The sequence below is a fragment of the Dama dama genome, chromosome 24, assembly GCF_033118175.1.
Source record: "Dama dama isolate Ldn47 chromosome 24, ASM3311817v1, whole genome shotgun sequence".
NCBI lineage: Eukaryota > Metazoa > Chordata > Mammalia > Artiodactyla > Cervidae > Dama > Dama dama.
The window spans coordinates 22,994,850-23,007,404 of NC_083704.1; the positions used below are offsets into that span (position 1 = coordinate 22,994,850).

At 47.3% G+C, this 12,555-nt stretch overlaps 1 protein-coding gene and 1 pseudogene across 3 annotated transcripts in view; both read left to right on the top strand.

Moving 5' to 3' along the window:
• The window catches only part of SRGAP3 (SLIT-ROBO Rho GTPase activating protein 3), a 247,967-nt gene that overhangs the window by 207,753 nt on the left and 27,659 nt on the right, over positions 1–12,555 (top strand). For all 3 annotated transcript variants that reach the window (XR_009690322.1, XM_061128036.1, XM_061128037.1), the window contains exons 13-14: positions 3,731–3,791; positions 5,500–5,577. Coding sequence is in view for 2 of the 3 variants with exons in the window: in XM_061128036.1 (XP_060984019.1) it covers positions 3,731–3,791; positions 5,500–5,577 (139 nt within the window). In the remaining variant the exon portion in view is untranslated. The remainder of the gene's footprint in view (positions 1–3,730; positions 3,792–5,499; positions 5,578–12,555) is intronic.
• On the top strand, positions 10,550–10,803 carry LOC133046164 (guanine nucleotide-binding protein G(I)/G(S)/G(O) subunit gamma-5B-like; annotated as a pseudogene).

Genomic DNA, 12,555 nt, shown 5'->3' on the forward strand with positions numbered 1-12,555 from the left:
CTGTGTCGAGAGCCCTTCCTTCATCCTCCCTCATCGCTCCTACAAGACTTCCTTCTCAAAAAAATCGCACTCCAGAGCTGAGGGGAGACTGAGGCCCATTTGCTACTGTCTGCCCTCAAGGACCTTATTGTGTCACGCAGGAGGTTTTTGATGCAGAAAGCTGAATGTGGAAGATGATTCAAGATGAGTGCTTGGTGACTGATCGGTACAGAAATAAGTTCTGTGAGCACTCTAGACCAGGAAGAGCTGTGAGCATCGGGGTAGGGGCAGCATTGAAGGAAGTTTCGGAACACGGCAGAGGGGCGGATGGACAGAGGAGCTGCTGAGAGAAGGAAGAGAATGAGCGAAACCTCAGAGACACGGACCTGTTTTGGAATACGCTTAGCGCTTTGGAAACAGGCTATCTGTCAGGACGCTTGGAAGGTGCTCTCACCTGATGGCATTTGAAAGCAAAGGTGTTCTGTTTAGTGAAACAGTCTCTGAGTGGAGAACTCCTACATAAAATGTGTGACAATCAAGTCATCTGACTTTACTCCCCTGACAAACAAAACATCCAAGGGCGTGTTTGCCCCTTGGACGAAGTCAGTCCTTCTGAATCTATAGGCTTTGCTGCACCTGGTCAGTCTCCCTCGAGCCTGCAACAAGCGTCTTTGTCAGCGGTGCCAAAACCTTGTCTTTGAATGGACGGTCTTTGGAATGAGAAGTGTCATTCAGAGTCCAGCTTTGCAGCCACCGGAGCCACAGAATGGCAAGAAGTATAGGATGCGTTGGGCGCCAGGAGACTGGCTCTGAAAAGAGCCCCCAGAGAGGGACACCCCAGAGAGGGCACGTCCCTGGAATAAGAGCAGAGCTTCCTCAGGGGATAGTTTGGCTGAAACAGTTTGTTTGTTAAGTGATTGCATTTCTTTGTAGTCACATGTACTTGTACCACATATTATCAGTGCAGTTCAACCAGCTCTTCTGTGCGCCCTCTCTGAGCTCAGTTTGGGGCAGACTGCAGTAGCGGGGCCCCAATCTCAAGGATGGTTAACTCTCAGAAATTGAAAAGGCAGTGTGATGCACTCAGTCATTCAACCTTTGTGAACGGAATTTGCTTTCCTCTTATGATTACCCTGCTATGTGAAAGCAGATTCAGCATGAACTAAGAATCCCCATCTCTGAAATGCCAAACCTCTGAAAGGCTTGTCAGTATAATAACATCATGGAAATGCCATGATTGTGAGGGTTTAGAGGGACAAGGGGAGTTCCCTCGTGGCTCAGACAGTAAAAAATCTGCCTGCAATGCAGGAGACCCGGGTTCAATCCCTGGGTTGGGAAGATCCCCTGGAGAAGGGAATGGCAGCCCACTCCAGTTATTCTTCCTGGAGAATTCCATGGACAGAGGAGCCTGGTGGGCTACAGGCCATAGAGGGTCACACAGAGTCGAACACGACTGAAGCAATTGAGCATGCACACACGTGAGTGTGTGACGAGGATCAGATAAGTAGCTCATGCTAGGTTCTAGAGCTCTGGCTGGCGCAGAGTAAGCACCAGGGAAGTGTCAGCTGCGAGTGCTGCCTGGGCTTTCCGGAGCGCGCCCACGGTCCCCACCTGACCATCTGTCACTGCAGTCCTAGGTTCAGGTGGGCTCAGCCAATGTAGGAAAATCCTAGCAGCTGAGACGCCGGGGGCTGGACGGGTGACACCAAGGAGGAGGCTCACATCCTCCTGATTCTCAGGCAGGGGGGTGGCCTTCCCCAGGAGCCGAGTGAGACACAGCACGCACCCCAGAGCCTGACCTGCTGCCTGTACGGGAAGAAAGAAGAAGGTAGTTCTCCCCTACAAATGGGCGGCTTCAGTGAAAGCAAAGGCTGTGCTTCTGTCTGCAAGATCGCCAAGGCGTTCTGACTGTATGGCCCTCCCTCACTTCAGGTTTTGTCAGTTTTGGGTTCCCTGAGGTTTTTTTCAGTGCCAGAGTCAGGGTCCTTGGGCAGAAGGAGATCAAAGTTGAGCGGGTGCCTGGGACCTGCTGCCTCAGCTGTCGGGCGGGAAAGCACCGGCCACCATGTGACATTGGAACCGGGCAGCTTGCCCTTGGGTCCTATCCAGAGGGCCCCTGAGAAACATAGTCTTGGTTACCTAAGAGCTAAGAGCGAGGCTCTCTGAGCTGACTGCAGGGCCAGTCCCAGTAGACGCCTTTCTGTGGGAAGCTGGGTTCACCTTAAGGGGTCTCAGGTGGGCTCTCATTGCTGGTGAATAAACAGCCCCTGTGTTGAGGAGAAGGTAAACTTAAGGTCAGGGAAGGGCTTAGTGCTCACTCACCGTTCCTGTACTTTGACAAGGACTGAAAGAGGCCTCTTTGCCCTCTGGTGTCCAAGGCGGCCACCCTGGAAGGCTGGCCGGGCAGGTCCCTAGCTCCTGAGCCTTGCAGGCTGCCTGCCATCTCCCTGGCCCTTCACTGGCTGCCATTGCATTTCGGCGTTCCCGGACTCTGAAGGATCTGCTTACTCTAACTGATCTTACTCCTGCATAATCTTTTCTTTTTCTCCTGCTCTGCTGCCTGTTTATTTTTTGTTATCAGAGGAAGAAGAAATGCTCGAACCAGGAACCAGGTATTTACTGGAAAGGTCCGTCAGCCCCATTCAACTGGATGGAAACTGTCTTTAGTCCTGACATGTAGCACAGGGCCCACCTTGCCTGTTGCCAACGAGTCCACTTTATTATCCCCTCTGTGACTCTAGTTAAGGAAAGAATTCCCAGATGGGGTGTGGAGGAGCCACAAAACCATCCAATCTCATGTTTTTTTCCCCTGTCCCTTTTACATGAGCATACTAGAACATATGCCTTCTGCTTCCTCACCTTCTGAGGAGGATAGTATTTAATTTGGCCCATTTTAAAAAAGAGTTGTGTTGTTCTTGTTTTATTTTATTTTTTTAAGATTGTATGCTCTGTAAGTTGCCTTAAATAGCAGAACGGTCAACCAATGATGGAATCCAAAGGAAAATGATCCCTTGCCCAGCTCTCTGTGGCCTTGGGCCAGCCTAGGGAAATGTCATTGAACTTGACATTGACACCCCAGATACATGTGTTTAGAGCTGCCTCTTAGTCAACCTTTCTGAATAAGGTGGCCACTCAGTGGTCAGTGGCTGACAATAATTTTTTCTAGAAGTTTTCCTTGTAATGTGTACTGTTAAACCAAGTTACCTGTCTGGATGTTTAGGTTGTTACATCATGAGTAGAGCTAGTCTTCCCTTCTCAGAGCTCACAAGGACCCCTGGGGCCGGCCTTGCTTCTCCCGTAGTGTGCCCTTCTTCATGCCGGCAGCAGGTCCTACAGTCCTAGGCAGAGTCCTTGCCCCTTCCCTGAATGCTGGGAGAATGGAGTTGAATTGGGACTGAGGGGAGTGGGAGGCATAGAAGCCTTGGAGAGCAGACTCTAGCTCTCTCCACGCAGTGGGCTCCCTCCCCTTCTGCCATGTGCCAGTGAGGGCTCCCGAGCCCTGATTTCTTCCCAGCTGAGTAAGGAGACAGAGCATTTCTTTAAAATTATCATAACTATGCCTTTTCTGCAATAACAGAAAACTTTTTGTTTTAACTGTTTGTGGAGACTTTAAGTTAGTGGTTCCTTGCTTGTTTTCTTACTAATCCGATGGTACTAATATTCTGGCTTGAGTTCATAATCTGTGTTTGCAGTGTCTTCTATCCTGTGGTGGTTGCCAAGTCCAATACAACTCACGACTTTTTTTCTTAAGGATTCAGGACAAGCTATACCACTGGTCGTCGAGAGCTGTATCCGATACATCAATTTATATGGTAAGCTTAATCTCAGGGCAGTGTTTCCAGTTCTTTCAACAGGTGCCAGGCTGTTCTCCATAAGAGATGAGATTCAGGTTTTCATCTTGGTAGATTCCTGCTACTGCCGTCCTTAAGGGAGGGAAAAAGCTCCGTAGAACAGCTGCTATTCTGACTGCTGTCTGTTGAGCCTTCTGTGTTGGGGGGGACTGAAGGTGGTGGTGAGAAGACCTGGGAACTGGGAACACTGAGGATCAGGGAGGGGTCACAGGAGAACAATATTAGTTCCTTCCTCACTCCCACCCAAGCCCAGAACGCTGCAGTTTTAGCACTGACTGAGGTTGACCATCCAATCGGCTAATACTGCTAGACAGTAGCAAGCTCCATGAAGGAAATAAGAGTGTCTGGGATTTGCTACATGGTGTTCCCAGCACTTAATGTGTGCCTCCATCTATTTATTTATTCATTCCTCCAAAAATATATTTCCAGAGTGCAGAGCAGGCACTGTTTCTGACAATGGCAGCACAGCCATGAACAAGACAAGCAGGCTGCAAGCCCTGGTAGCTTACATGACCAATTAGAAGGGCAAGGGAATGAGTGAGCAGAGAGATACGTGGTCAAATTTCAGTTACTGATAATGCCTAAGAAATAACTAAGGGGATAGAGAATGGCTCGAGGAGGGCAGGGCTGACTTGGCTAAGGTTGTAAGGAGAGCCGTCTCCGAGGAAGTGGTATCTGAGTAGAAGCCAACCTTTGCAGTCCAGGTGGAGAGAATGTTTTGAATGTCAAGGCCTAATATGGGGAGCAAGACCAGCATGCCTGGACATGCTGGACATGCCCCAGCCAGGAGGATGGGGCAAGAGACCCAGGTGGTAGAAATTCAGCATTGGTTAATAAAAGAAATGAACAACGTTTATTGAGCACATACTTTATATACAAACCAAACTTTAAAGCCTGCCTTTAAGGGTAAACACTTCCGTAAATTATAATGTGGAGAGTTGTTCGCTATAGAAAACTGAATCTCAGGGAAAGGATTCCAGTCTTAATTTCCTTTTCAGATGAGCGAGGTCCTCTAATCTTGTCTTGTAGGTCACTGTTTTGTTGTTACTGCTGTGTCAGATAGCAAGGTCTGCTCTTCTTTATGGCCTTGTAGAAACACATTAAAAAATGAGATCATCTTTCTTTAGTAAGTTAACCTTCCCCAAACTCCTCAATCCCAAGTCAGCATACACTCTAGACTCTAGATTTTCTTGAAGACAAAGTCTGTGATGGGCGAGGGGATGGTTGAGGGAGTGGTATTAATCATTCTTGTTCAAAATCTCTGTGACTGTTAAACCCCAGTGGCATTTTTTAACTCAGGTCAAGCTACCTGGAACAGTGCAACTGATGAACTTGGTAGGCAGTGTTTCACCACCCAGTTATTTGATTGAGCTAACCTGGGAGTTAAAGTCGAAGTTACTCACTGGTCCAGTGTTGATATAAATTTCTTGTTTCCTTCAAGCCTGAACAAGAGGCCGTAGACATATAAAGCAGAATGTGGCTGAGAATTTGGACCAGCTAAAGTTCATTGTAAAGGCTCTTTTTGGGCTTCTGTTGGGAGATGGCCATCGGGAATGACTCTTACAAAGGATGATGGGAGAAAGAGACAAGCAGTGGGGGGAATCATCCATGTTCTCAGTGGTCTGATGAGTTCAAGGCATTTCCTCTTCTTTTTGTTTATTTCTTTTAGGACTCCAGCAACAAGGCATCTTCAGAGTGCCAGGATCTCAGGTTGAAGTCAATGACATCAAAAATTCCTTTGAGAGAGGTAAGTATGAAGTGATCATCTCCAGCTTGTGTCCAGAGGAAGCCAGGGTGGGTATGAATGTGTTTATTGGAGCCAGTGTTGCTAGGGCAGCTTTTATCAACATCTCTTTCCAGCTTCACCTTGAGGTACTTTACCTTGGTAGCTTGTAATTAGCCAAGGCGGGAGTTTATACCACAGAAATTGGGCAACACTAAAACCTTTTAATTTTTCTTTTTCCCCACTGTTGAATAATTACCTGCACACTTGGGTGACTTTCTCTGGTGGACTCTGCAGTAGTTGCTGGGGAAAGAGGGCTTTGCAATTATTATGCAAATCTGTAAAGGCTTCTGTGTTTTAGAAAAGTTGGAAGAATATAGATAATATGGAGTGGCTTAGAACGTCTTAATTCTTACTTTTTTTGCAGTGTTTTTGGCAAAGCTGTGCACTGGGAGGAAGAGATCATACACTCCCCCTTCCCCTTGGGGAGGTTACCTAGTTCCCACTTTGATATAAAAGCTTATCAGAAATCAAATGTCCACCAGAATGTGGCTTACTTGGTTTAGCCTCCCTTGGCCTCAGGATCCCTGATGGGACAGATGGCCAGTGGCAGTGTCTGTGCAAAGTCAGGACTTCATAGGGTCAGGAAAAGCTCTTCCATTTTGATACTAGTGCATATCTTGCTTCTATAGTGAAACTTAGAGCCTGGCATTTCTGTTCAAAGAAATATTTTCGAACATCGTGCATGAATGCTAAGTTGTTTCAGTGGTATCTGTCTCTTTGCAACCCTATCAGGCTCCTCTGTCCATGGGATTCCCCAGGAATACTGGAGTGGGTTGCCATACCCTCCTACAGGAGATTTTCCCAATACAAGGATCAAATCCATGCCTCTTATATCTCCTGCACTGGCAGGAGGGTACTTTATCTCAAGTGCCAACTGGGAAGCCGCTTCTATCATCATGTTCCCTGGTTATTGAACAAAGTCCATCCTGGGGAGGAAAGAAAAGCCAGTGTTGGGGCGTCCTGAGCAATACCTCTGCTGTAGCTCACAGCATTTGGAAGCATCATCTCTCAATAGTTTATTCCTCAACTCTGACCTACTGCCTTTCTTTCTGAGTGGTTAAATACCAAGTTTGGTCTGAGGACCCCAATCCCACACCTGTTTCCTCACAGAACACTACTTCCCAAATTACAAAGCACTTTCTTACCCATTCATCCATATAATCCTACAAATAGCCTTGGAAGGTATATACTTTGTCCCTGATGGTTGTGCTCTGAGCAGGCCTCTCCCCGAAGCTCCAGCCCTAGAATTCTCCTGACTTATTGCCAGGTCTAGATTCACCCTTGCCCTGTCCTCCTGCTTCTATCCTGAGACCTAGCTCCAGGGTGGAGGAAACACCAGCCCTCATCGCCCCCAGCGCCTAGCATCCCAGGGCACTCTGGCTTGGAACCGGGTGTGGAGAGCAGGGTTTGGCTGGATGTGGCTCTCAGTGACCTCCTAGGGTCTCAGGAAGCTTAGATTTTAGATTCCACTCCAGGATCTGGGGTGCTTAGAACCAGAGAGCTCCAGAACTGCCCTGCTCCATGCTCCTACTGAAGCATTTATTCATCCACTCAACAAGCCTCCATTGAGCCCTGTGCTGCACTCGGTGATGGACTGGGGCCTGGAAATACAATAGGAACAAGAGACAAGTCACTGCTAGCTGGGAAGGTAAACAGCACGATCAGTGCAAGGATGGGGTAAGTGGTGGGTGAGAGCCATGAGCTCAGCTTGGGTGAAGGGGGAGGAATAGCAAAGCCTCAGAAGGCTTCCTGGAGGAGGGTATGCCTGAGCTGAGGCTTGAAGAGTAAGAGTCAGGGGAAGAGTGGAAAGGGCATTCTGGACCAAGGGAACAGCATGTGCAAAGCCCACCAAGCAAGAGGTATCCTCCTGGATAGGACTGGAAGTTCCTCATTTCCCTGCGCTCCTCTCGGCATCGCCAGCCAGCCCAGCCAGGGTTTGGTTTCTTTATTTGCTTTGACTCCTTAGCACCCCTGCTGCCCTGTGTTCATTGTAAGTGAGCAGAGCTGGACCCTTCGGACCCTTTGCTAGTTCCTGGGAGCATCCCACTATACAGAACTCCGTGTATCTCATGAGTAAATTCACTGCCTGGTGCCCCAGCCTGCTGACTGCCCCCAACCCCCTTCATTTTCCTACTCGCCAGTGTCTTATTAGTAAGTGCCCTGTTGTATCAGGCAGCCTCGCCCAATCCCAGCAGCCCTGCTTTCTGTCCTTCCTGAATGTGATTTCTAAGGTCAGTACCTCCTGTCACTTGCTTGGGTGCCTTGGAGGGGTGATGTGCACATTAGAATTCTCTGGTCCTAACAAGCCTTGGAACAGTGGTTTACTGTTGTCTCCTAGGCTAGTCTTCTGTCTCTCTGTTTCCCCCACAGACCAGTTCTCCTGTCCTCATTCTATGTAAAGATGAGAGAGCTGACAGCGATTTCTCCTTATGTGGAAGGGTGGCTGGGACAGGAATTGATGGCCCTTTCACCCCGTACCGATCAAGGTAGCATTTGGATTTGGGGCTGAAATCACTGCACATAGGGTCTGACACATTCGAGACTCAGGACCTGTCTTTCTCAGATCTATTTCCTGCCCAAGGAAGAGGGGTGTGAGCAGGAAACACAGGGAGGGGTTGTCACATTGTGGAGCCTCAAGATGGGGCTGGGAGGGTCCTGGCTGCAGAGACCCACCCTTGAGACCACCTGTGGGCTTCCTGCCACGTCCCCATCCAGCAGCACTTTCCCCTAGAGCCCTGAGCACACGCTATGTGTTCCCTTTCCCCTGGGCACAGCCCTGCCTGCAGCCTTTCCGCAATGCCTGGGTGACCTGGCTGAAAGCAGGGTGCAGGCAGGGCTGTTCGGTAACGATTCTACCTCCCTCCCTGGAGACTAGCTAGCAAAGTTGGAGCAGCAATTTTCTCTCTTATGTGCCTGGAATTTTAGCTCTAATTCTCCCTGGAGGAAGCCGTCATTCACACACACCACTCTGCTCATCTTGAGCTCTTCTGGAGCCAAGTTGGCTAGTCTTGCAGAGACCCAAAGGCCTGGGCTAGGAGGGAGGAATGTTTGATGGCTCCTTTTATGAGTGATGGCTTCCCTTGTGGCTCAGCTGGTAAAGAGTCCGCCTGCAATGCAGGAGACCTGGGTTTGATCCCTGGGTTGGGAACATCCCCTGGAGAAGGGAAAGGCTACCCACTCCAGTATTCTGGCCTGGAGAATTCCATGAACTGTATAGCCCATGGGGTTGCAAAGGAGTAGGACACGACTGTGTGACTTTCATTTTCACTTTTATGAATGAGGGGCTTCCCTGGTGGCTCGTGAAGTGCCTTCTGGAAGGAAGAGCAAGAATGAATGGTGTATGTGTCTGTTAGTCTGTAGTCAATATGTTAACCATACTTGACAAAGGGAGCTTATATGAAAGGAATAAAATCCATGTGCTTTTGGATCATGAGACCACAATAGTAATGCATGGTACAACAAGGAAACAGCTTAATATAGCACAGAGTTTTCAGATTCTTCTGGTCCTTCAGAGGGGCCTCAGGGTTACTGCTGGGTTAGAGAGGAGGTGGGGCTTGGACCTTTCCCTAAATTCAATCAAGGCGGCTTTGTTCATCTGTGGGAACTTTTTTCTTGAGAAAGAAAAGAAAAAGTTGGGTTTCCACTATAAAGGAAGGAGGGAGAGAAGGAGGAAAGGAAGGAAGATGACAGATGTATGGGTAGATAGATAGCTAAACAGATACATAGATACATACATACATAGATACATAGGCACGTGTGCAGACAGGCAGCAGACAGAACTGAAAACCACACAGTAGAAGAAGGAGTATCTCCCAGGCATCATGAGACTTGGGAGCTGCTGGTGTCTGTGTTTGACTCCACGGGTAAGTTGTTTCATTTTGCGGCCTCAGCTTTCTCTCAGGAGAGGGATTGCTGCTGGAACACTGCCTCCTTTGGTGCTGTGTGGTGCTGTTGTGAGGATTAAGAGACAGCACATGTGCCAGTGTGCTTCTCACTTAAAAAGTGCTAGATCAGTATAAGCAATATGTTTCTTAGTGTTTTCTCTCTTCTTTCCCCATGAGAAAGTCTTGTGGGGTAAGCATTCTCGTCTCCTCCTGTGGGAACATCTGAGAGGTAGATTGCAGTGCCTGGGCTGCCACACATGGATGGTCGTTCAGGCTGGGCACTGCCCAAGGGTACTCATCCCTGAGGGCAGGAGGGAGCTGAACTCTGGCTCAGGCCCTGGAAGCTGCATGTCCTGGTTCAGAAAGGGGTAGGGGTGGGGTGCTTTCTCTAATTTGCACTAAAGCATGTTGGGGCTAGCCGAGGCCTGCCACACACACACATTCTCTTCCCACGGAGGCAGAGTATAGACAGATCCAAGTATGAATTTCCCATCCTGCTCGTCATTGCTTACCAGTCTTAGATTGCTCTGGGCTGTTCTGGAAGGAGGAGGAGGTTGAAGGAGGTGTCAGATTGCTGCCAGCTCCAGCAGCCCCCATGAAACTAAGAAGTGCTGCTCTCCTGAGATGTTTTCCCCTCTGCAGTTGGCAAAAATTTAAAAGACATCCCACGGGCAGGGCTGTGGAGAAGCAGCCTTCTCCTGTGTTGCTGGTTGGAGGAGAAAAATGGTGCAGCCCCACTGGAGAAGAATTTGGCTTTATCTGATGAAACCACACATGAGTTTACCCTTTGACCCAGCAATCCCACTTCCAGGAACCTACCACAGAGACATGTGGTAGGAATAGGGAACATAGTTAGGAGGCTATTTGTTGCGGCAGTATTAGTAACAGCAAAAGACTGTAATGTCAATCCGTGGGAGACTGGTTGACTAAGCTATGATCTATCCATGAAACAGAATACTTTGCAGCCATTAAACAAAATGGGGACGGCCCCAGCGCCTGGCCCAGTGAACCCACTGGCCAGTGGACCGCCGATCTGCACTGAGTACCCCATGTCTGGTTTCTCCAGCATCGCCACTGTGAAGAAAGTGGTTCAGCAGCTCCGGCTGGAGGCTGGACTCGACTGGGTGAAGGTTTCCCAGGCAGCTGCAGATTTGAAACAATTCTGTCTGCTGAATGCTCAGGTACTCTGCTGACTGGAGTATCTTCAAGTACAAATCCCTTCAGACTCCAGAAAGTCCGTTCCTTTAGGCAGCAAAAGGAATCTTTACAAGCTTTTCTAAAACCACTTTTCATAAACCGGTGAATATTCAAAGGAAAGCTAAATTTGAATCCTGTACAGAAGTCTCTCGCTGTAACACGGGCCATACTATACAAACTTCTACTTCTGTTAGTACTTAACGTCGACCTCGCTGAATATTCATGAATTTCTGTTTCACAAGAAATTATTTTATATACACTGGCGGCAGCATACAATAAAATACTTAGTATAAAAACATTTTTAAAAAAAATGAGACGCTTCCTGTGAACTGACATGGAAGGATTTCTAAGATTTACTGTTAAGAGAAAAAACAAGTATATGTAGTAATAGAAGGTACTACTTCCATTGTGTTAGAAATGAGGGAACGTGAAAATGTTGTATATATGTATTGTATTTGCTTATTTTTGCAGAAAGAAAGATAGCAGGACAAATCAGGGACGAATGAAAATGGTTACATGTGAGGTGTAGGTGGGAGAAAGATGAGAATAGGGCTTCTCTGCAAGCAACTTTTTAATCTGTCTGGTTTTGACTCTTGGACCACATAAATGTTTTTTCAAAATTGCGAAGTCTCATTTAAGATTTATAAACAAATAAAATCCCCCAAATCGAATATAAGCAGAAACAAATAAGCTGTATATCAGATTGAGAACCATACAGAGAGTAACTTTTCAACATGTGCTCGGTCATACAGTTTTAAACAGCTCTATTGAATTTCATACCTTAGGGCTCACCTCTTTTTAAAATGTACATTTTGGTAGTTTCTAATATATTGATAGAGTTGTACATCATCACTAGTCAATCCAGAGATCAAACCAGTCAACCAGTAAATCCTAAAGGAAATCAAGCCTGAATATTCATTGAAAGGACTCATGCTAAAGTTGAAGCTCCAATTCTTTGGCCACCTGATGCGAAGAGCTGACTCACTGGAAAAGACCCTGATGCTGGGAAAGATTGAAGGCAAAAGGAGAAGAGGGCGGCAGAGGATGAGATGGTTGGAGAACATCATCAACTCAATGGACGTGAATCTGAATAAACTCCAAGAGAGAGTGAAAGACAGGGAAGCCTGGCATGCTGCAGTCCATGGGGTTGCAAAGAGTTGGACGGTACTTATCAACTGAACAACGGCATCATCTCCAAAGTCTAATTTCAGAAAATTATCATCATTCCCTAAAAAGAACCTTGTACCCATTTGTAGTTACTCCATATACCATTTATACCCCGGCCCCCACTGCTAATCTACTTTCTGTGTTCTTTTTTCTTAAGAAATGTATTCATGTTTTATATTTTTGGCCGTGCTGGGTCTCTGTTACTGCACCAGGACTTTCTCTAGTTGCTGTGAGTGGGGGCTACTCTCTAGTTGCAGTGCATGGGCTTCTCATTGCATTGGCTTCTCTTGTTGTAGAGCCTGGGCTCCAAGGCATGCAGGCTTCAGTAGTTGCAGCTCGCAGGTGGTAGAGTGCAGGCTCAGTAGTTGTAGCTCACAGGCCTAGTTGCCCCTTGGCATGTGGAATCTTCCCTGACCAGGGATTGAACCTGTGTCTCCTGCATTGGCAGGTGGATTCTTAACCCCTGGACCACCAAGGAAGTCCTCTACTTTCTGTCTTTTGATCAGTCATGTTTAGTGAGATACATTTTGAGAACCCTCAAAATAAAAACAAAAGCCCAGCAAATAAATCTTAAATTTTATGTAGTAGGTTTATTGTTAGTGGTAATATTGTTATTATAATAAAAATCTGAAACTATTTTATGTATATTGTAGAATAAGGCAAATGTATTAAAATATTAAATATCACTAAT